Genomic DNA, 23,429 nt, shown 5'->3' with positions numbered 1-23,429 from the left:
ATCTTTGAACACCACATAAAGTATGATGAAGACTCAAAACATGAATTTTAACTCCCATGTTCTTCTGTCGTCCATTATTACACGACTTTTCCTGTTGTTTTAGCTTTTTGCCGTGGTATCGTTTAAGTATCGAGTATCGCGATATTTAGGCAGGTATCGGTATCGAAGTCATAATTTTGGTATCGTGACAACCCTAAGTGTATGTAGACCAGAGATGTCATGTTGTGGATGTAGTGTATGGAGACCAGAGATGTCATGTTGTGGATGCAGTGTATGGAGACCAGAGATGTCATGTTGTGGATGTAGTGTATGTAGACCAGAGATGTCATGTTGTGGATGTAGTGTATGTAGACCAGAGATGTCATGTTGTGGATGTAGTGTATGTAGACCAGAGATGTCATGTTGTGGATGCAGTGTATGTAGACCAGAGATGTCATGTTGTGGATGTAGTGTATGTAGACCAGAGATGTCATGTTGTGGATGCAGTGTATGTAGACCAGAGATGTCATGTTGTGGATGCAGTGTATGTAGACCAGAGATGTCATGTTGTGGATGCAGTGTATGTAGACCAGAGATGTCATGTTGTGGATGCAGTGTATGTAGACCAGAGATGTCATGTTGTGGATGCAGTGTATGTAGACCAGAGATGTCATGTTGTGGATGTAGTGTATGGAGACCAGAGATGTCATGTTGTGGATGCAGTGTATGTAGACCAGAGATGTCATGTTGTGGATGTAGTGTATGTAGACCAGAGATGTCATGTTGTGGATGTAGTGTATGTAGACCAGAGATGTCATGTTGTGGATGCAGTGTATGTAGACCAGAGATGTCATGTTGTGGATGCAGTGTATGTAGACCAGAGATGTCATGTTGTGGATGCAGTGTATGTAGACCAGAGATGTCATGTTGTGGATGCAGTGTATGTAGACCAGAGATGTCATGTTGTGGATGCAGTGTATGTAGACCAGAGATGTCATGTTGTGGATGCAGTGTATGTAGACCAGAGATGTCATGTTGTGGATGCAGTGTATGTAGACCAGAGATGTCATGTTGTGGATGCAGTGTATGTAGACCAGAGATGTCATGTTGTGGATGTAGTGTATGTAGACCAGAGATGTCATGTTGTGGATGCAGTGTATGTAGACCAGAGATGTCATGTTGTGGATGCAGTGTATGTAGACCAGAGATGTCATGTTGTGGATGCAGTGTATGTAGACCAGAGATGTCATGTTGTGGATGTAGTGTATGGAGACCAGAGATGTCATGTTGTGGATGCAGTGTATGTAGACCAGAGATGTCATGTTGTGGATGTAGTGTATGTAGACCAGAGATGTCATGTTGTGGATGCAGTGTATGTAGACCAGAGATGTCATGTTGTGGATGCAGTGTATGTAGACCAGAGATGTCATGTTGTGGATGTAGTGTATGGAGACCAGAGATCTCATGTTGTGGATGTAGTGTATGTAGACCAGAGATGTCATGTTGTGGATGTAGTGTATGTAGACCAGAGATGTCATGTTGTGGATGTAGTGTATGTAGACCAGAGATGTCATGTTGTGGATGTAGTGTATGTAGACCAGAGATGTCATGTTGTGGATGTAGTGTATGTAGACCAGAGATCTCATGTTGTGGATGCAGTGTATGTAGACCAGAGATGTCATGTTGTGGATGCAGTGTATGTAGACCAGAGATGTCATGTTGTGGATGCAGTGTATGGAGACCAGAGATGTCATGTTGTGGATGCAGTGTATGTAGACCAGATATGTCATGTTGTGGATGTAGTGTATGGAGACCAGAGATCTCATGTTGTGGATGTAGTGTATGTAGACCAGAGATGTCATGTTGTGGATGTAGTGTATGGAGACCAGAGATCTCATGTTGTGGATGTAGTGTATGTAGACCAGAGATGTCATGTTGTGGATGCAGTGTATGTAGACCAGAGATGTCATGTTGTGGATGCAGTGTATGTAGACCAGAGATGTCATGTTGTGGATGTAGTGTATGTAGACCAGAGATGTCATGTTGTGGATGTAGTGTATGGAGACCAGAGATCTCATGTTGTGGATGTAGTGTATGTAGACCAGAGATGTCATGTTGTGGATGCAGTGTATGTAGACCAGAGATGTCATGTTGTGGATGTAGTGTATGTAGACCAGAGATGTCATGTTGTGGATGCAGTGTATGTAGACCAGAGATGTCATGTTGTGGATGTAGTGTATGGAGACCAGAGATGTCATGTTGTGGATGTAGTGTATGTAGACCAGAGATGTCATGTTGTGGATGCAGTGTATGTAGACCAGAGATGTCATGTTGTGGATGTAGTGTATGTAGACCAGAGATCTCATGTTGTGGATGCAGTGTATGGAGCACCTGTGTGCGCGTTTTGGGAATTAGTGCCCAATTCTGTCCTTCATGCTCTCCTCCACACCACCTCACTCCTCCTCCACACCACACCTCACTCCTCCTCCACACCACACCTCACTCCTCCACACCGCACCTCACTCCTCCTCCACACCACACCTCACTCCTCCTCCACACCTCACCTCACTCCTCCTCCACACCACACCTCACTCCTCCTCACCACACCTCACTCCTCCACACCTCACCTCACTCCTCCTCCACACCACACCTCACTCCTCCTCCACACCACACCTCACTCCTCCTCCACACCACACCTCACTCCTCCTCCACACCGCACCTCACTCCTCCTCCACACCTCACTCCTCCTCCACACCACACCTCACTCCTCCTCCACACCGCACCTCACTCCTCCTCCACACCTCACTCCTCCTCCACACCACACCTCACTCCTCCTCCGCACCTCACTCCTCCTCCACACCTCACTCCTCCTCCACACCTCACTCCTCCTCCACACCTCACTCCTCCTCCACACCTCACTCCTCCTCCACACCTCACTCCTCCTCCACACCACCTCACTCCTCCTCCACACCTCACTCCTCCTCCACACCTCACTCCTCCTCCACACCTCACTCCTCCACACCACACCTCACTCCTCCTCCACACCTCACTCCTCCTCCACACCTCACTCCTCCTCCACACCACACCTCACTCCTCCTCCGCACCTCACTCCTCCTCCACACCTCACTCCTCCTCCACACCTCACTCCTCCTCCACACCTCACTCCTCCTCCACACCTCACTCCTCCTCCACACCTCACTCCTCCTCCACACCACCTCACTCCTCCTCCACACCTCACTCCTCCTCCACACCTCACTCCTCCTCCACACCTCACTCCTCCACACCACACCTCACTCCTCCTCCACACCTCACTCCTCCTCCACACCTCACTCCTCCTCCACACCGCCCCCGCGCTCCCCCCACCCACTCTACTCACCATCGGCAGAAAAACTGACCATTTCCAGCTGTTTCTAAACAAAGACCCCTCGTGTCTAGAAAGGTAAAACCGGAAAATATCCTGCTCTGGCTAGCCGGACATGGTCCAGACATCATGTTTAGAAGTGGTTACTGTAACACTCACTCACACACTCTCTCTCCCTCTGTCTCTTTTCTTTCTCTCTCTGTAGGCCAACCTGTTCCCTGGTGCTCTGGTTCACTTGGGCTCTGATGTTAACACAGGTTTGCCCTTCCAGCTCTTCTCTTTCATATTATGCTGATGTGAATGAGACACTGTTGTACCACCGGGGAATGTAATGCAACAAAACAATACTTGACATTGTGTGTGTGTTTAATCCACAGGTTGTTACTTACAGAAGGCACTCCTAGACTCCAGTGTCTCAGCCTTACAAGCAAATGAGTCCATTGCAAGGTATGTGCGCACGTGTGTGTGTGTGTGTGTGTGTGCGTGTGCATGTGTGCATGTGCATGTGTGTGTGCGTGTGTGAGTGCGTGTGTGTGTGTGTGTGTGCGTGTGTGTGTGCGTGTGTGTGCGTGTGTATGCACTTGTATCCCGCGGCAACCAGCCTATTTTCCTGTCACAAAGCTGTCATCATTGGAATCCCTTTGAGGTTCTGCCTAAACAGCAGGTGCCCCCATGCACCCTCACTTCCTGCACACACGCACATGCACACACACACACACACACACACACACACACACACACAAGCACATGTACGCACGCACACACAAGCACATGTACATGTACACACACACACACACACACACACACACACACACACACACACACACACACACACACACACAAGCACAAGTACATGTACACACACAAGCACATGTACATGTACACACACACACACACACACACACACACACACACACACACACACACAAGCACATGTACACACACACACAAGCACATGTACATGTACACACACACACAAGCACAAGCACATGTACACACACACACACACACACACACACACACAAGCACATGTACACACACACACACACACACACACACACACACAAGCACATGTACACACACACAAGCACATGTACACCATTTTCCAGTCCTAAAGATAGAGCCCATTTCCCAAAAGTGACCCCCACCTGTGCTTCTTCAACAAGACCATCACTCATCCTCTCCCTCACATCTCTATCCTTTCTCAAGCTGCTTCCTCGTCCTCTCCCTCACATCTCTCTCCTTTCTCAAGCTGCTTCCTCGTCCTCTCCCTCACATCTCTCTCCTTTCTCAAGCTGCTTCCTCGTCCTCTGCCTCACATCTCTCTCCTTTCTCAAGCTGCTTCCTCATCCTCTGCCTCACATCTCTCTCCTTTCTCAAGCTGCCTCCTCGTCCTCTGCCTCACATCTCTCTCCTTTCTCAAGCTGCTTCCTCATCCTCTGCCTCACATCTCTATCCTTTCTCAAGCTGCTTCCTCATCCTCTGCCTCACATCTCTATCCTTTCTCAAGCTGCTTCCTCGTCCTCTGCCTCACATCTCTATCCTTTCTCAAGCTGCTTCCTCATCCTCTGCCTCACATCTCTATCCTTTCTCAAGCTGCTTCCTCGTCCTCTGCCTCACATCTCTATCCTTTCTCAAGCTGCCTCCTCGTCCTCTGCCTCACATCTCTCTCCTTTCTCAAGCTGCCTCCTCGTCCTCTGCCTCACATCTCTCTCCTTTCTCAAGCTGCTTCCTCGTCCTCTGCCTCACATCTCTATCCTTTCTCAAGCTGCTTCCTCGTCCTCTGCCTCACATCTCTATCCTTTCTCAAGCTGCTTCCTCGTCCTCTCCCTCACATCTCTATCCTTTCTCAAGCTGCTTCCTCGTCCTCTGCCTCACATCTCTCTCCTTTCTCAAGCTGCTTCCTCGTCCTCTCCCTCACATCTCTATCCTTTCTCAAGCTGCTTCCTCGTCCTCTGCCTCACATCTCTCTCCTTTCTCAAGCTGCTTCCTCGTCCTCTCCCTCACATCTCTATCCTTTCTCAAGCTGCTCAATCTCCTAACGTGTTCTTACCATAGAGAATGCATCTCCTAACGTGTTCTTACCATAGAGAATGAATCTCCTAACGTGTTCTTACCATAGAGAATGAATCTCCTAACGTGTTCTTACCATAGAGAATGAATCTCCTAACGTGTTCTTACCATAGAGAATGAATCTCCTAACGTGTTCTTACCATAGAGAATGGCTTCTCAAATACACTTCCCAGTTCCCAGTGGACACAGCCGCTAACGAAACTCACTTAATGACTCCCAATTTCAAGATGTTCAACTAATGCGTCTTCTCTCCAACCCCCTCCATCTCAGCTGCATGCCCCAGTCCCCGCCACTCACCTCTGGCCCCCCGCGCCCCGAGGAGAGGCTGCCTCCACCAGAGCCTGCTGGGAGCCCAGCGGGGGGGTCCGGACAGCAGGACTCAGACCCTCCTGCACACAGCCAGGGCCCCAAACCCGCCAGGCCCGACCCAGGCAAGGTGCCCAAGTGGCTCAAGCTACCAGGTAAGAACTAGACAGCATATCCCAGCACAGTGACTGTGGCAAGGCCTATATCTTTTACACAAACACAACCAATGCAAAACACACACACAATCCACTCATTAATATATCATAATATAACTTATTCAACACACAAACAAAACACAAACATTCCAATATTCAGAGTTCTCACAATCCTTAGAAACACCTGGACGAGTCATCACACTTGTGTTTTTCAGGCCTGTACAAGTTATAAAACTGATGAAAAGGAAAACGTTTATGAAATCTGTATTTGTGAAGTTACTTTTTTTCTTGAATACTTTTTTCTTTTCTTTTTAAAGAAAGCCTTCCTTTCTCCTCAGAGATCCCTTTCTGCTTTTTTTAACACTCTGTAGAAGGCACAGAAGGCTTCTGGCCACACGTTCCTTGTCGTGGTAAACACACACACACACACACACACGCACACACACACACACACACACACACACATGCACACAAACCCCAAAAACCACAGTCAATAGGAAGTGGTCTTTTTTAAAGTAGAATTCTTCATGACTCAGAAGATAAGGATGCATTTCAGGGTGAACCAATTAGTTCAGGATGGTCACCACGCTCCCCCACCCCCTCCGGTCCAGGAGAACCACTACAGACGCTCGGGGGGCCCAGTCGCAGAGCCACTGCTGCTGGGCCACATCACACAGGGCGGGCCCCTGTGGTCAGGCCTCTTCTGTTGTGGTGGCTCTGGTGGTCGCCATATTGATGTGTTTTTGTTTAGAATCTCTCTCCCGTTCTCTCGCTTGTTTGTGTTTTTATGCACGTTTATTTCGGGCTGATCTCTGTGTGTGTCCATGTTGTGTGTGTGTGTGTGTGTGTGTGTGTCCATGTGCGTCTCTCTTGTTGCGGCTGCTTTCTCTTTCATGAGGAAAGTTAAAAGAAAGAACAGGGGGAGGGATTGGGGGGGGGGGGGGGGGGTTGAATTATAGACTCCATGTGTGGAACTTAACAGAGGACGTTTAAACACACACACACACACACACACACGCACACACACACACACACACAACAGTATACACTCACACAGTCAATCCCAGTTTGCCCATCCGTTAAGCAGTGTTGCCAGATACAGCTAAAGGTTTCCAGCCCAAATAGTGTTCAATAACTGCCAAAACGCACACAAAACTGCCCAAACAAATGCAGGTCTATGGAAAGAAGCGGCTCTGTAAACCCACGCAACCCAATGGAACCCAAAACAGCCCAAATGGCGGAAAACCGCCCAATCTGGCAACCCTGCAATTAAGGTGTCCTGTGGTTTAGCACATCTTGTGCCTTGATGTGTCCCGGAGGAATAGAGCCTGGATGAGATAAGATAAGCCGTCTGGTGACCTTCTGGAATGCCAATATAACCTCTGGATCTTGACCTTCTGGCATGCCGATATAACCTCTGGATCTTAGAAACAGCTGCTCTGGGCTCCCTCTCGCCTCCCACTGATCAGCATTATGTCAACACTGGGCAGAGCCGTGTAAGAAGAGTCGCGACATCTCCATTCACTCCAATGGACCAGTTTTTTTACTCAAGAGTTCCAGGAAGTAAGGTCCTGGATTAAGCAGCACTGTCGAGTTGCAGCAAAATAGACAGTTTGTGTTGTACTCTGAAAGGGTTTTTTCCCCCTTGAATCAAATGGTGCATTATCAGCTTTATTTTAGCATGCAAAAGTAGCGCGAGAACCATTCCTGGCTGTTCATTGGCTAATGAGTCTCGCATTTTGGTCCTCAGCTGACGCCACTCTCTCTCTAGATCAGTGGTTCTCAACTGGTGTAGCCTCAGGACCCACTATTTTCCTTGTCATGAAGTCGCGACCCAAATTTCAGATTTTTTTTTAAACCACTCAAATTTATTGCACAAAAAATAGCGCATTAATTTAATACACAATGCCTTCATGCACTGTTATAAACCTCAAATGAACAAAAAAGTGCAACAGAAGTGCAACTAGGGCTAAAAACCAATTGAAATAAGGCAGACTTGAATTACAAGCCTATATGTTTTTAAATTTAAACAGGTCAACAGGGTCGCGACCCACCAGTTGAGAAACGCTGCTCTAGAGGACACTAACACTGGGTTAACAGGATTCATTAAATGTCGCATGGCGCGCAGGATTTGTGACTTCCACTTCCACGTCCAGTGCTTGAGATTCAGGTCGGGTTCTAAAATGATAGTCTCTTCTCCTACCTTTCCTTGTTCAGTGAGTCAGAGTTTCACAATGTGATAGACTATTTGTTACATTTGCAGATGCTGTCTATTTCATTAAGTTCCTCGCTAACACTTTATTTGGATGGTCCGCCTACAGATAGTCTACAGAGTATTAACATTTCAACAGCTTATTAGTTGACATTCAACAATTCAACTGTTTAACAGATGTTCAACAGATTATCTATAGAGTCTGTGTGACAATTCATGAACATACTTAACATGTTACACTAGGTGCAGATGGGAAGCAAACAGAATCTGTTTGTTGAATCTCAACTGATAAGCTGTTAAATCATCTAGAGACAAAGCCAAACAGTTGAATTGTCGAATGTCAACTAATAAGCTGTCGAAATGTTACAAATACTCTGTAGACTGTCTGTAGGCAGACTATCCAAATAAAGTGTTACAGTAGTTCCGCATTAAATCTATCATAAAGTGCCGGATGAAAGTGTTAAAAAGAGCTGGTGGTTTCAGCTGCATAGGTTCAAAACAATCATACAGCTCCATTAGACAACAGAAAAACCAACACACTTGCAGTATCTGGGCAAAAAAGGAAATAGGGAGCTGATATAGAAAAAAGTGTTCTTGAAAGGTTCTTTGTTGTCTCTTTTAAAGAGCCATTTTTCTTATCGCCCGATGGCGCCAAAATATGCTCTAAAAGTGCAAAATTGCCAAGAATGATTCAAGCAGACAGCCTCAACATCAGAGCAGAGATCTCTAATCTGTGCAGGTTGCTCTTGACATCTGATATTACTCAACGAAAATCCCAGAAACTAAAACATTTTGAATCCGATGTATTTTGCTATTTTAAAATCAATACCAATGCCAAGAATTGGTACGATACAGATCTGTGCTGTTAAGTGATGTCACCTGTTTCCTCCACAGGTAAGAAGTGACAGGTGTGTCGGTGGCCAGGAAGGAGCTGCGCTGTGCAGGAAGGAGCTGCGCTGTGCAGGCGCTGTGGAGCACTTCACCTTTGCGATGACAGTGGACTTAACCAATTATGGAAACAAGCCGCCCAAGGCGACGGTTTTACAAGAAATAAGACGTGAGATAAAACGAATGAATAAATAGTAAATATTTCAATACCATGAAGACTTGACGTGTTTCATCCCAACCGATCTGCAGGAGGCTGTAGAGTGCAGAAGAGACTGTTTTATTCAGGACAGTTTCATTGACTGAATAAAGGTGAAATAATGACACTATGTGAACACTTAAGTAAATAAAGATCATTGTACTAAAAATATGGCACACATTTCTGAAGTTTAACGCACACAACCACATCCCTCCGTTTATACCGTTATGTCAATTTCATTTCAGTTTCATTTCAAGCCTTTAGTAGTTTGAATGGAATTATTTCATTGGATTAAGCACCTTTTTAACGATTTAACTTGTTTAATTATTGGGCTGTTCTCTATTAATGGGCACTTTACATGCTTTTCCTCTCTCGCAACCTTCGCCAGAGACTGCATTTCTTTAATTAATTAATTAATTCATCCATTTTGACATTTTGAAATACCTTTACAGCGGGAGTTGTAGAGAAAAAAGGTTGCAGGGAGGGGTGGAGAGAGAGGGTTGCAGCAGGGAGGGGTGGAGAGAGTTCAGAGCTTCAGAAGTGCATTTTGTAACACTTTGATAGCGGCATCTGCAGGTTTTCTTTTGAACTGCTGTAACCTCCAAACGACGAAAGTGTAGCGCTTCTGGTACCTTCACCTCAACCTCTGGCCTTGCTTGTTAGAATAGCTCTATAACCCAAAATTTTTTAATTGCTGTGAAAGACCATCAACATAGAAACCCTGTTTCCATATACAGGGAAAAGAGGGAAACGACAGAAGTATATTATATACTTTATATGTCATATATACAACATGAAATAAGTTATGGAGGGTAAGGCAATGCTATCAGGCAATGTGTGTGTGTGGGGGGGGGGGGGTTGAACATTTTTCAGGTGCCTTCCTGGACCCATGGTGACTACTGCTTTGATCTAACGCAGCACACACACACACACGCACACACCGTGAGATCAGACAGAGAACATTCACAGAGCCTCACACCGAGGACCCTGTGACTAGCTAATGGTAAACAAGCAGCATGCAGCCATACTTTCACCTCCTATCATCTTTTCACACACACACACACACACACACACACACACACACACACACACAGTGCGTTCTTCAGCCCCCCCCTCCCCAGCTGCCCCCTTGGAACTTCAAAAAGAGGCCGGACACAGAGGGGAGCTGGACTGTGTGTGTGTGTGTTGCTGTGAGTGTATGAGGGAGGAGTGCATTCCATCCACTTGTCACACACATACACATTCCCTCGCTCTCTCTGCCTCTCTCTCGCAAATTAATTACTTCCAACTGCCCCTGGAGCCTTTGATGGAGGCATAAAGCGGTGGGTGTGGGAGCTTTACTGAGGCTGTTTATGGATAATCTGTTGATTGGTGTGTGTGTGTGTGTGTTGGGGGGGGCGGTTGGGATTCAGCATCCAATTGCACTCAGGGGAGCAAGGTGTTGTAAATGGTTGTCTGCCCAAGTTCTTACTGGAATACAGAGAACAACCATGTTTTTGTCTGACCGTAAAAACATATTGTGATTTGAGTCATTCCCAGTTAAAAAGCAAATTATTCTTTGAGATTGTTAGGTTTTCTTTTATATCAGACACAGGTTTTTGTTCCTACCTGACATGTTTCGACGGTAATACTTTCGTCTTCTTCAGAGGTGTCACTAGATGGTGTGTGACGTGTCTTTAACAGCTGTTAAAGACACGTCACACACCATCTAGTGACACCTCTGAAGAAGACGGAAGTATTACCGTCGAAACATGTCAGGTAGGAACAAAAACCTGTGTCTGATATAAAAGAAAACCTAACAATCTAAGTAAAGTATAGACACTATGAACCTTTTTGGATTATTCTTTGAGAGTTCAACATGATCAAATCTGACCGCTCAGTTTTTGGCCGTTGGGGTTTGGAAATTCAAAAGGCTGTTGTGGCTTTAGTGCATGCTGCATGGGGCCCTCGTGGTCTTCTTCAACACCACTACTGCGATAGCGCTCTCTAGTGGCTTCACCAGCAAAGACTTAACAGTTTTACTTACAGAATTTCTCAAATTCATCCTTAAAAGTGAATAGAAACTTATTAATGATGCTATTATAAACAATATAGGCTAATGCTTGTTTATAGCCATGGCTGCTGATAGGAGTGATGTTTATGTCACTTATTTTACTGTCGCACTCGCACTCTCGTGAAAGTTGCCAGATAAGAGCAAAATGCCTAACGTAGCCTACATTGCAATTATAAACTTCGATCTTCCTTCACCGCATGACCCTTGTTTTCATTTTTAGATGAAACACAGCTTTTACATTTCTATATACATGGTATATCATAATTATTACATCTTTATTATCACATTACCCCTATTATGTTGTTACTAAGCTGTAATGTAAAGTGCTACCCGTAGTTCCTTGACAGCCTATTTGTATACGGCTTGTGTTTTTGCCATACAGGCAGAAAGTGTAATGCTGACAGTTCATAAATGGAAGGAAACACTGGGGGAAACGGGGAGAAGGCACAGAGAAGCCAGTGACACAGAGATGTCAGAATCACTTTTACAACAGCGCTCTCCTTAAACACTGATGAGAATTGTTCACTGTGCAATCAAATCATGAAAGCCTCACTCACTCATTGGTTTCAGAACTTTTTTTTTATTGGTCATGGGTCGACACTATTCCACTGGCTAGCGTCTTGAGCTGGAAGCACAGAGACAAATCATTAATTTGTTGCAGCCTGAACACATCCTGAAATTAACGCAGACAGTCAGCACTTTAACAAGTCAAGTCAACATTTACAGAGTTCATACAAAGGTCTGGAGAAAGGATTGGGTATTTTCCAGGTCTTAACATTTGGAAATCGCTCAATTATGGAGTAGATTGTGTAATGCCCCGATCTACATCTATACACATTTTTTTTACTTTACTGGATTTGCTCGCTTACATACACACACCCACACACGCACAATGTAACTACCTGCTTCCTTGGCTTTCCACTGGCCCCTCAGCATCTCTATGGCCTGAAGGAAGCCTGTTTCACTGGTGGTCGTGCCCCGAGCCATTAGGGCAGAGAGAAAACAGCAGCAAAATGATCACGCCTTTCATTGTCTGATGGTTCGAGCAGTCTCTTATCTGGACTCTCTTCTGTGCTGGATTATTTGAATTGGAACCAGCCGCAGGTGATCGATTGATCAGAATCACAGATATCTTTTTTTTTTTCTTTTTTTTTTTCATTCGTTTTATTTGGCTTTAGCAATGCAGATGTTGACCACAGACCATTCCAACATATTGGCTTGGTAGTCCATGTTAACAGCTTTATTTATACACATATGGATTCAGTGTTGATGTATTGCCATTTCCTCAATAGTGGAACTACCTCCAGTATCTTGCCCCATTATATCCCATTATCCATGACACCTTAGTGAAACATGCCGACCCGCCCAGACAGGGTGTAGGTAGCAAGATCCAAGAGGATCCTGCTGCAGCTGGTTATGTTGCTGTGTGTGTAGACAGATGGCGGCTCTCTGTGCGGTCGGTCACTCCTTGACCTTGTTGACCAGGGCCTCTCCCAGTGCCTCCAGCACTTCCCGTTTGTAGTCGTCAAAGTCTCCGTCGATCGGGTTGACCGCGGCGCCCTCCACCACGTACAGCTGGCACCCAGTCTCTGTGATGAGTCTGGCATCGTGACTCACGATGATCACCGCTCCTTTGTAGCCGTTGATGGCCTCTGATAAGGCATCGATCGACTCTATGTCCAGATTGTTAGTAGGTTCATCCAAGATAAGGACATCGGGTTGCCGGCAGCAAAGCTCAGCAAACATTACTCTGGCCTTCTGACCTCCGGAGAGTTTGGAGATCTGAATGGTGTGGGCGTGGCTCTCCAGGCCAAAGCGGCCCAGGCACTTCCTGCTGTCCTGGTAGGGCAGGTTGAAGTTCCTCATCAGGTACTCTGTGGCCGCCTCCTCCATGTTCAGCTGGTCGGCGTACTGCTGGTTGAAGAAGCCCACTTTCAGCCGATGATTCTTCCTCATCTCACCTTTGCCTGGATTTAATCTCCCAGTGAGCAGCAGTAATAGGGTACTCTTGCCCACACCGTTGGGTCCAACTATACAAATCCTAGATTCCATATCAATTCCAAAGTTGACATTCGTGAACAGAGGCTTCTGACCATCATAGCCAAAGTCCACAGAGTATAGGCCCAGGATGGGTGGAGAGAGTGGAGGTGGGTCGGGGAAGGTGAACTTGACGGTGTATTCTTTAGGCCTTTTCAGCAGCTCCGTGTCATCCTGGCTCTCCTCCATACCGCTCTTCTTCTTGCCCTTCGCCTGCTTCCTGGTCAGGGCGTCCTTTGTCTGCTTCTCGGCCTGTTTGGTCGACTTGCCACCAGCCTTTAGGTCTTTGAGTTTCTTCTCCTGCTTGTCGTACTGCTTCTGGAGTTCCTTCTGTTTTTGCACGTACATCTTCTTGAAGGTCAGGTAATTTCCCCTGTAATAGTAGAGCTTCTGGTAGTCCAGGTGGATGATATCTGTACAAACTTCATCAAGGAAGCTCTGGTCGTGGGAAACTATGAGGAGAGTCTTCTTCCAGCCTTGAAGGTAGTTGTTGAGCCAGATGACGGCGTTCAGGTCCAGATGGTTGGTGGGCTCGTCCAGCATCAGCAGAGTGGGCTCCATGAACAGAGCTCTAGCGAGGGACACTCTCATTCTCCAGCCTCCGGAGAACTTCTTGGTGGGTCTGTTCTGCATCTCGGGGGTGAAAGAGAGACCAGCCAGGATCCTTCTGGCTTTAGCCTCGGCAGCTGCAGCTCCAATCACCATCAGCTCCTCATAGATCTTCTCCAGCCTCTCTGTCACACTGTCCTCTCCCTTCTCCAGCAGAACCTGAAGCCGTTTCTCCTCGTCCAGAAGCTTCAGGCACCGGGTGTCTGCCTTCAGCACCGCCTGGACCGCGGGCGTGTCATCCGCCATCACCTCTTGTTCACACAGCAGCATATCAATGTTGGGGGGAATACTGAGGGCTCTGTTGGCAATATGTTTCAGCAATGTGGTCTTTCCTTTGCCATTTGGTCCAACCAAACCATATCTTCGTCCTGCCACAATCAGAAGGTCCGCATTGACAAAGAGCTCCTTTCCATGAGCAGATATGCTGAACCTCTCCAGCTTGATATCTGAGGCGTTCTGCAGCATGGCCTGTCTGGAAGACATCTCAGCCTGGGAAATGGAGAAGTCTCCCTCCATGGCGTTCTGAGCCCGAACACTGGCCACCTGTCGCTCGTACTCCAGCAGTTTCTTTTTCTTCTTCTTCTCCTTTTTGCTGAGGTTAGCAAATGGGTCCTCTCCCCCCTGCTGGGCTTGCTCTGCTATAACATCCTCAGCACACATCATTGTGTCGGCTGTGTCGCTATCATCGTCCTCCTTGTCTTCATCGTCACTGCGTGACTGTGGTCGCTCAGCGGGTTGTCCCCTCTTCTGCTGCTCTTTCTTGCCCTTCTTTGGCTTATCTTCTTCCTGGTCCTCATCCTTGGGCTGCTTGGCTTCTGCCTTCTTGGTCTTCGGCACCTCTTTCTTTTCATCCTCATCATCCATCTTCTCGGCCTCCTCCTCTTCATCAGATGCAGCCTTCACCTTCTTCGGCTTAGACTTATCTTTTTTCTTGCCCTTAGAAACCTTATCAACCTCCTTTTTAGGTGGTTCATCTTCATCTTCCAAATCACCGTCCTCATCCTCATCGCTCTGGCCCTGGCTGAGAGCGGCAAAGATGTTTCCACCCTTATTCTTCTTTCCTCCTTGAGTGGGCACGATGACAGGCTCTTCATCTTCATCACTGGCCTGCACTGACAGCTGCTTCAGCTTCTGCATCACCTCCTCCTCCTCCTCCTCATCTTCTCCGCCTCGTCCTTTCCGTCGGTCTTTCTTCTTTTTCTGAGCCTGCTTTCCCTTTGTGTCTTTCGCAGGTGCATCATCTTCCTTTTCAGCTTTACTGTCTGTGGCAAGTTCCTCAAAGAAACTCTTTCTGCCCTTTTTATCTTTCTTTCCTTTCTTCACAGTTTTTTCTGCTGCCGGGGCGGCTTCATCGCCCTTCCACTCCGGGTCTTCCTTGGCTTTCTTGGGCATGTTGTTACTTGGATTAACGGACTTTATTAAAATAATTTAAGACTAGTAGTTTCTGCTGTCAGACATACGTTAAGGTTTACCAGCTGCACACATGTCATGCGGATGCGGCCTTCCCACAGAGATATCTTTAAGCTTTTATAGAGGCAATCCAGCTGACGTAAGGGAGCCGTCAAGTAACTTTGAACAACATAGAACAGAGCATTGCTTATTTATATCTTGGCATGTATGACATCATTGATGACATCACAACTGCACTTATGACATCATCGATGACCTCACAGTCACAGTGACATCATCAATGACATCACAGTTGAGTGACATCAACGATGACAGGGGTCTTACAGGGCCCGGCATCCCCGCGGCCGCAACCACCAACAGCCATGCCCTGCACACCAACCGCCGCAGCCCCAGCACCCTCCTCGCCAGTGGCCCTCCGCGACACCGTCCTCATCACCCCCATTGTGAGGTCATCACTGTCCTGTGGCTCCCCATTGTGATGTCATACATCATTGATGATGTCACTATTTGCCGTAGCTCCAGGATGTGGGTGTGGTGGAGTGGGGGACTGGGGAGCGTTCTGGGGGATCCCGGGTCCCCTTGCAATCTGGCCAGGCGCGGCCTTTTTTGAAGATGGTGTCCAGTCAGGCTGTATTCAGCATTCATATTTGGCAGTAAGATAAGGCCTATTTTAAATATGGCTATTTAGTTATGTCCAGAGAAACAGACATTTCACAGAGATTAACAAAATATATATAAAATGCTAAATTTCCTAATGAGTATGAGTATGAGTATGAGATCCAGTATAAATGCAGCCCCAATCGACAATGTGTAGCTAGGACATCTCTAGGCAGTTGCAAGGGTATATTAGTAACTGTTGCTAGAGTGTTTCCGGCTGGTCGCTAGGCGTTTGTAGATGGTTGCTAGTTATCGGTGGGAAATGGGTGGGCATATTTGCGTAGAAGCAGGAGGAGCCAAGGAATCCAGGGGCGAAAGAATTTTGATTGTAGACGCTACAGTTAAAAAATGATGGACCAAAACGTAGAGGGGCTGTTATAGTGGCACCATGTCTATTACTGTGGAGTGAAAAATGTGTTATAACGTCCCAAAATTTTGTGGCAGATATAATACTGTAAGTATAGCGGATTTAATAAATTGTGCCTTGCTTTCAGCAAGCACAAAAACTTAAAATAATCCTCAGAGCTGTGGTGTTTTATCATTTGCTCAGTGCTTGGGTGCAACACCCTCTCTGTTTCTGATGTTCACCTGTAGATGGCAATATCACCTTTAATCTACAAGCCCTCTGAAGATGCAAGGCTGGCGCAGGCCAAGAGGTCTGCTTGTTCAAGAGTTGTTGGTTCTTCTTGTTAATTTATCTTAAATGGTATACTGTACTATATATATATATATACTATATACTATACTGTTTAACTGTTGGCATTGAGAGGTGACAGGATCGACGATGCCTACATCCTCCAGACACATTTTTGAAAGACCCAAATACGGTAGTTGGAGTGATGGGATAGAGAAATGTGTGTGGAGAGAGAATGGGATGTGACAACGTACGTGTAAATCATCTCATAGAGTTTGGTCTTTATACAGGAATGGATATCATCATCATCAGTATAGAAATGGGAGCTAGGGCTCTGTTTCTCTGTCATAAATCCCACTGTGACATCAACAGTGATGTCATAAATCCCACTGATGAAATCCCACTGTGACATCATCAGTGATGTCATAAATCCCACTGATTTGCAGGGCCAGCTCGGCGAGATGCAGGACGGGCGAGCCTAGGAATCGAGCGCGCGTAGCGGTTTGTTCCGTATTTTCATCCCACCCGCATTGCCTGATGAAAAACCACCCTACTCTGTATCTGGTTGGTGGTCATGGTTAGATTTCATTAGTTTTAGGCATCAATAAGAGTCAGGCTGACACTCTCACTGCCTCTGATCCGGTGTGAGCCAATGGGAGAGCAGAGATGGGCCGGGTCTTCACAGAATGCAAGCGGGGAAATTGCTGCTCCTATTTCCAGCAGAAATTCTCTCAAACTTGCAAAAATACAGACATGAATATGAAGAATCAAACACTTGACAGTGTTAGTGAAAATTAATGTGTGATTCTCAACCTTTTTCATATCAAGACCCTAATTTAGTCCACATTAGAAGCACTCACTCGTGTTTGATGATGAGATGTCTCTCTCAAACCCAAACCTGAGATTATTAGTTATTATTATTATTTTAGATATGATTTTATCCAGAATCCCATGACTATCTGTATTGTAGGTAGAGAGATGACATTGAAACTATGATCAGAACAGTGATTCACATTCTCTAATTGTGTTCACGTCTTGTAAATGAAGTGCTGTAATGGTGAAGTTGATCAATTCCTCATTTTTGATGGGGACCCCTCTGGAACCCCTTCAAGGAGCCTGTGGTAGGCCCCGGACCCCACGTTGAGAACCACTGCTATACATCATGGGCTTAGTGTTCTCACCCCCCCATGCCACATGGGTCTATAATGTGCCTGCATGCCATAAGACCCCCACCCCCTTCCCGGCCCGCCCACCCACCCAGCCACATGCTCACATCCTCCCAACACCCTCGGCCCAACCCCAGGATCTAAATAAGTGACCAGCAGTGCCCCCTCCTCACAAGAGAGGGAGGGACCTCGAGGAAGGGGAATGTGTGTGAGAAAGAGTGTATGACAGAGGGAGAAAGTAAGAAAAGGACAGTTGACACTTGAGGAGGGGGTGGAGGTGCTACAGTAGTTAGTGCATGGGCACATGGCTCAGCAGTGAGAGTGTATTATGGCAGCAGCACACACATATCCGGATATCCAACAAGCTTGGTGAGGAGACCGCTTCCTCATTTCGTCTAATTGACTGGACCGAGCCGGACCTTATGAAGACAAGACTCAACAACAGACTGCTACAACCTGGACTTAGAGGATCTCTTCACGAAGGGAATACGTTTTTATATCAAAGATAACGCCGGGATGTGAGAATGTCAACCCATCTTTGCTGGGTTGCTCAGTGCTGAGACTGGCACACTGTATTTTGGTAACTGAAGGATGACTCAGTGTGATATCTCCGCTGAGAGGTGAGTGCGTTGGCTCCTGCTCAGCCAAGCCTGCTTGAGCTCTCACAGACCGTGTGTGGTGGAGATCCAGAAGGGAGATTTCCTCCTGGAGCGACTGATGACTGTGGGGTTTCTGTTGACGTGTTTTGTTTTTGACATGCTCTCTGATTCATCAACACTGAAATAGAGTATCAGAAAATACTCACAAAGTCCCTGGCAAACGCCACAAAGACAGCAGAGGAGGAGGAGGTCGAGGGGGTTGGTGGTACACCACCCAAACCCCCCAATCCACCGCCCACCCTCCCACATTCACTCACACTCACATACCACGCAGGAACACCTGACCATCCAGATATACTGCCAGTCACTCCTCAACAGCACTGGAAGCTTCGACATACCACGCACACACAAAACGTTTAATTATCTTGTTAAAATCCTTAAAATGACTTCCCCCTCCTTCTCCCTCATTAAAAATTCCAGATCTGTAAATATGCAAATATTTTTTAAAGTTTAACTGCTGAATACTGCACAGGGATTGGCTCCCAAGTATTTGTCCAATCAAATCTCCAATTTGAGTGGAGGGGGGGGGTCTTTAAACTTGTACGCCTCTGGACTTGACTTGACTTCAGTGTTTTCATGACTTCTGGTGTTCAACTCTTTGGCTGTCTTTGAGGATCCAGAACAGACATCATCACCTCTTCAGGTCATATATCCACTTCTTGATCCCCTCCTCCTCACTATGGATTCCCAGGCCGGCCCGTACCTCAACCAGAGGGCCGTTTGCTCGCTGCTGGGTGCCGCCCGCCTCTCCCAGTTGGCTCTGGGCTGCGCGGTGGTGGCCATGGTGGCTCACAGTGCGGGCTACAGCGGTTCCTACGGGCTGTTCTGCGTGGCCGTGTGGGGCCTCTGCTTCGCCGTGTCCGTGCTGGTGTTCTTCTTGGATGCCACCCGTCTCCACAGCTGCCTGCCCGTATCCTGGGACAACCTCACCGTGACCTTTGCTGCCCTGGCAACACTCATGTAAGGCATGGCTTCAGTAAAGCCTCGTGCACCTTATTTGGCTGTATCGTTATAGAAGAGGCGTTCAACAGTTAGCTATGTCCCTTAAAATAACATTAACACTGTGTCACTGATAGTCATTCATTCACCCTCTTAGCCTAATTCATATCATAATGATTAGAATGTGTTGTGACATTTATTAATGGAGGCCCTATCGAAACCACCTTAAACACGCCTTAATCTGTGACTGCTTTTACCATCTCATATGAAAAAATCAGGGCGTAAGGAACTTTCCATTAATAACTTATTAATAACCCTGTAAACAATGCACAAAAGTCATAAATAAGTCACTAAGGCTTATAATGTTTTCATGAATCAGCCCATGAATAGATCCCTTAAAAATCCATGGGTAAGAATTTACATTAAGGGTAAATTAATTAACTAACTCTTAATGAACAACTTAATGAACTATTGTGTCTATTAACAAATGATGTTCATGTTAACTAAGGTCTTGTGGTTGTGTTGTGTTGTGTTGAGGCATCATGTGTGTGTGTGTGTGTGTGTGTGTGTGTGTGTGTGTGTGTGTGTGTGTGTGTGTGTGTGTGTGTGTGTGTGTGTGTGTGTGTGTGTGTGTGTGTGTATATATATACATACACACACACACACATACACACACACACATGAGTGAGGGGGTACTAATTGGCATGGCAAAACAGTTCAAGGGGTTGTGAGTGAAAATTGATTGATTGATTTCTTATTGATTGGTTGTTGATCATTATTGACTGTTCAAATTTCTATGTTACGGTTTCTAAACCTCCGGCACAGGGCTGTCCTCTGTGACAGGGAAGGGGGGTGCTTGATTCACTGCTGTTTGCTCAAAGGCTGGGGATTGAACCCGCGGCCTATTTGTTTGCTTAGAGAGAGAGCCATAGATCATTTTTGAACAGAGTCAATAATGATCAACAACCAATCAATAATCAATCAATCAATACATTTTCACTCAAAGGGTACATTAGACAAAAAACACTGAATTAAGGGTTAGTTAATGCTTTTTAAGCACAGCGGTCATTTTGACCTTTTTGAAATTTATATGTGCACTTTGTTTAATTTAAAAAAAATACAATGCTGCTGGCACCTGACTTTTCCTAAAAGTGTCGGTATTGTCATTTAAAATAGTTTTTATATGAATTACACAAAAGGCTCACTGTATTTCCCAGGGTTCTAGACCTACTTGGTGTTGTTTTGTATTTTTTAAATATATCTTAACGCAATAAATGCATTAATCTCTCAATTGGAGATGGTCAAAATGACCATTTACGGCCATTCTATTAGTTATGGAATTCTGGCACTTCTTTCAACTTGTTAAAATGCACATCTACCACTTCTAGTTCAAATGCACATTTTGGTGTGATTTAATATTTTCAAAAAATATCTTAACACAATGAATGCATTAATCTCTCAATTGGGTATTTATCATGAGAAATGATAGAGTTTAGAATCTAGTGGTCAAAATGACCACTTACGGTCATTCTAGTAGTAATGCAATTCCGGTCCTTCTAGTGTTGTCCTATTGATAACATTTTTATGTAGATGAATAATTTTCCTACAAAAAACTATGATTGTGAATTCATAATTAAAAAAATTGTTACGGGTCCGAAATGAATGTTCTGTTTATGTTTATCTCGAAAATTCTTGAATCTACAGGCCATAGGCCTCAACAAGACTCGGTGGTTTCTGAGCAACAGCGGTGTTGTGAGATGAATGCAATGGAAGTGAGAAGGGGGGGGAGGGTTAAATCTAGAATGTTATCAGTGTTGAAAGTTATCAATAGCATCTTTAACTAACTGTTAATTAATGTACCTTTATTGTAAAGTGTTACCAATCCATGACACTACATTTGTAAAGCGACGTTCTTTTAAATAGATAAAGTTATTATGTGATGGAAAAAAATCTATGACATTTCAGGGGTACAAAGAGGTTTGGTTTTGTACTTAATTGTGTGTTAACTTAACCCCTTCCCATCACATGAAAGCTTGAATGTGCAGCAGCATCTTCTAACCCTCTGGTTTCATCACATCGTATCTCTCCTCGTGTCTCTTGTCTCCACCGTGCAGGTACGTGACAGCCTCTGTGGTCTACCCGCTCTACTTCGTCCAGGCCGAGTGCCCCTACGCCGGCTGCCACGTCCGGCATTTCCGCATCTCCGTCACCGTCTGCTCCATCGCCTGCACCCTGGCCTACGGGGCGGAGGTGGTCCTGTGCCGAGCCCGACCGGGCCAGACCGTGGTGGGCTACATGGCCACTCCCTCCGGCCTGCTCAAAGTGGTCCAGGGCTTCGTGGCCTGCGTCATCTTCGGCGCTCTGGCCAACGGGAGCGAGTATTCTCGTTACCCCGCCACCATCTACTGCGTGGTGGTCTACGCCCTGTGCTTCGCCCTGACCTCGCTGGTGGTCGTGCTGACCGTGTGCGGCAGGACCAAGCCCGTGCGCTGCATGCCCTTCGACCGCTTTGTGGTGGTGTACACCCTCCTGGCCGTGCTGCTGTACCTGAGCGCGTCGGTGGTGTGGCCGGTGTTCTGCTTCGACTCGAAGTACGGCTCTCCGTCTCGACCGTCGTCGTGCCCCCGGGGGAAGTGTCCGTGGGACAGTAAGGTGGTGGTGGCGGTGTTCTCCTTTGTGAACCTGGGGCTGTACGTGGCCGACCTGATCTACTCCCAGAGGATACGCTTTGTCTCCTCACAGCTACCGGCCCGGTCGCGGGTGGTGTAGCACCCGTTACAGGAACACTATGTCGATGAAGGGTGGAGGAGGAAGTCAAGAAAGGACATTAGGCTACTTCCCAGCTGCCGTAGACATTGCAATTGCAGCAGGCAGAAGTTATTCATCAACTTCATTGTTTGTTTGTTTTCGATTGGTTTTGTCTTTATTGGACAGTGGAGAGACAGGCATGACTGGGGGGGGGGGAGATAGGGGTGTTTGGGTGCGGGGCTTGTGGTGACATGTAACAAGAAAGGTCCCAGGCCAGACTTGAACCTGGGACGTCACGGTTCCTGCATTGGTATGCGCCTCAGCCAGCTGAGCCACCAGGATGCCCCAACGTCAATCCTTAAAGACTGTGGTATGTGGACTGACTGGGCATTCTTTACTATAACATACCCCAATATATCCATCCAGCTCCCCCCCTCTGCCCCGCGTGGTGACACCCAGCTCCCCCCTCTGCCCCGCGTGGTGACACCCAGCTCCCCCCTCTGCCCCGCGTGGTGACACCCAGCTCCCCCCCTCTGCCCCACGAGGTGACACCCTACCCCTTTAACTTGACCCTCTTTTTCCCTTCTAGACTTGGCAGCCACACCCAGCCGGCCAGGCCTCATTGGCATCTCCAGCCAAATCCTCATGAAGCCACACACACACCCACTGCTGCTGACCTCTCGCATAACTGCATGTCTGAGCAGAAACACACACACACACACACACACACACACACACACACACACACACACACACAGACACACACACATACACAGACACACACACACACACACACACACACACACACACACACACACACACACACACACACACACACACACACACACACACACACACACACACAGACAGACAGACACACACAAACTCTCTGACATTGGGCTTTGACCATCCCTCATTCACCACTCTGTAATAGCCCCAGGCAGACAGCCACCCTCCACCCCACCATCCTTCCATGCTCAGGGGGGTAAAGGAGGAGAGTGCGGACCCCTCTGGTTGGAGCTCTTCTGTCTGGAGCTATATCACTTCCCATCGCAGGAACAACCTTCTCCCCTTCTCTTCTGTTTGTCTGATGTTTTGATTGAGATCTCTCTCTCTCTCTCTCTCTCTCTCAATCTATGGCTTTGTACTTTCTCTCCCTCTGTCTCTCTAGCAGATTTTCAATTACCCCATTGACTCCAACCTTCCCCTTCTCTGGCATGTTTTACTGTACCACCTCACCTCCATACCTCTCCTCCATGTGTTCTACTGTACCACCTCACCTCCATACCTCTCCTCCATGCATCATGTTCTACTGTACCACCTCACCTCCATACCTCTCCCCCATGT

The 23,429-nt window shown here is 46.7% G+C and overlaps 2 protein-coding genes and 1 pseudogene across 3 annotated transcripts in view; 2 read left to right on the top strand and 1 right to left on the bottom strand.

Annotated features, from left to right (window-relative positions):
* aspscr1 (ASPSCR1 tether for SLC2A4, UBX domain containing) overlaps positions 1-9,326 on the top strand; it is a 54,245-nt gene extending 44,919 nt beyond the window's left edge. Inside the window, 4 exon segments of the mRNA XM_083655383.1 lie at positions 3,546-3,597; positions 3,718-3,787; positions 5,684-5,874; positions 8,981-9,326. Coding sequence (XP_083511509.1) covers positions 3,546-3,597; positions 3,718-3,787; positions 5,684-5,874; positions 8,981-8,991 — 324 coding nt within the window. The 3' untranslated portion in view covers positions 8,992-9,326.
* A 3,358-nt stretch (positions 9,327-12,684) lies between these two features.
* LOC310793565 (ATP-binding cassette sub-family F member 1-like) lies at positions 12,685-15,284 on the bottom strand (the record flags this gene model as incomplete). The annotated part of the gene is made up of 1 exon (XM_083655379.1): positions 12,685-15,284. The coding sequence occupies exon 1, from the start codon at positions 15,259-15,261 to the stop codon at positions 12,685-12,687; it is 2,577 nt and encodes an 858-aa protein (XP_083511505.1). The 5' UTR covers positions 15,262-15,284.
* Positions 15,285-19,074: 3,790 nt separating this feature from the next.
* On the top strand, positions 19,075-22,103 carry LOC310793456 (myeloid-associated differentiation marker-like protein 2 pseudogene; annotated as a pseudogene). Its single transcript has 2 exons — positions 19,075-19,355; positions 21,449-22,103. The product of its transcript is annotated as a myeloid-associated differentiation marker-like protein 2 pseudogene (transcript).
* Positions 22,104-23,429: the final 1,326 nt, after the last annotated feature.

This window comes from Poromitra crassiceps (assembly GCF_964638095.1).
Source record: "Poromitra crassiceps genome assembly, chromosome: 19".
NCBI classification, from domain to species: Eukaryota; Metazoa; Chordata; class Actinopteri; order Beryciformes; family Melamphaidae; genus Poromitra; species Poromitra crassiceps.
Note: the sequence above shows the minus strand (reverse complement) of the source record. Positions and strands in the feature narration are given on the sequence as shown.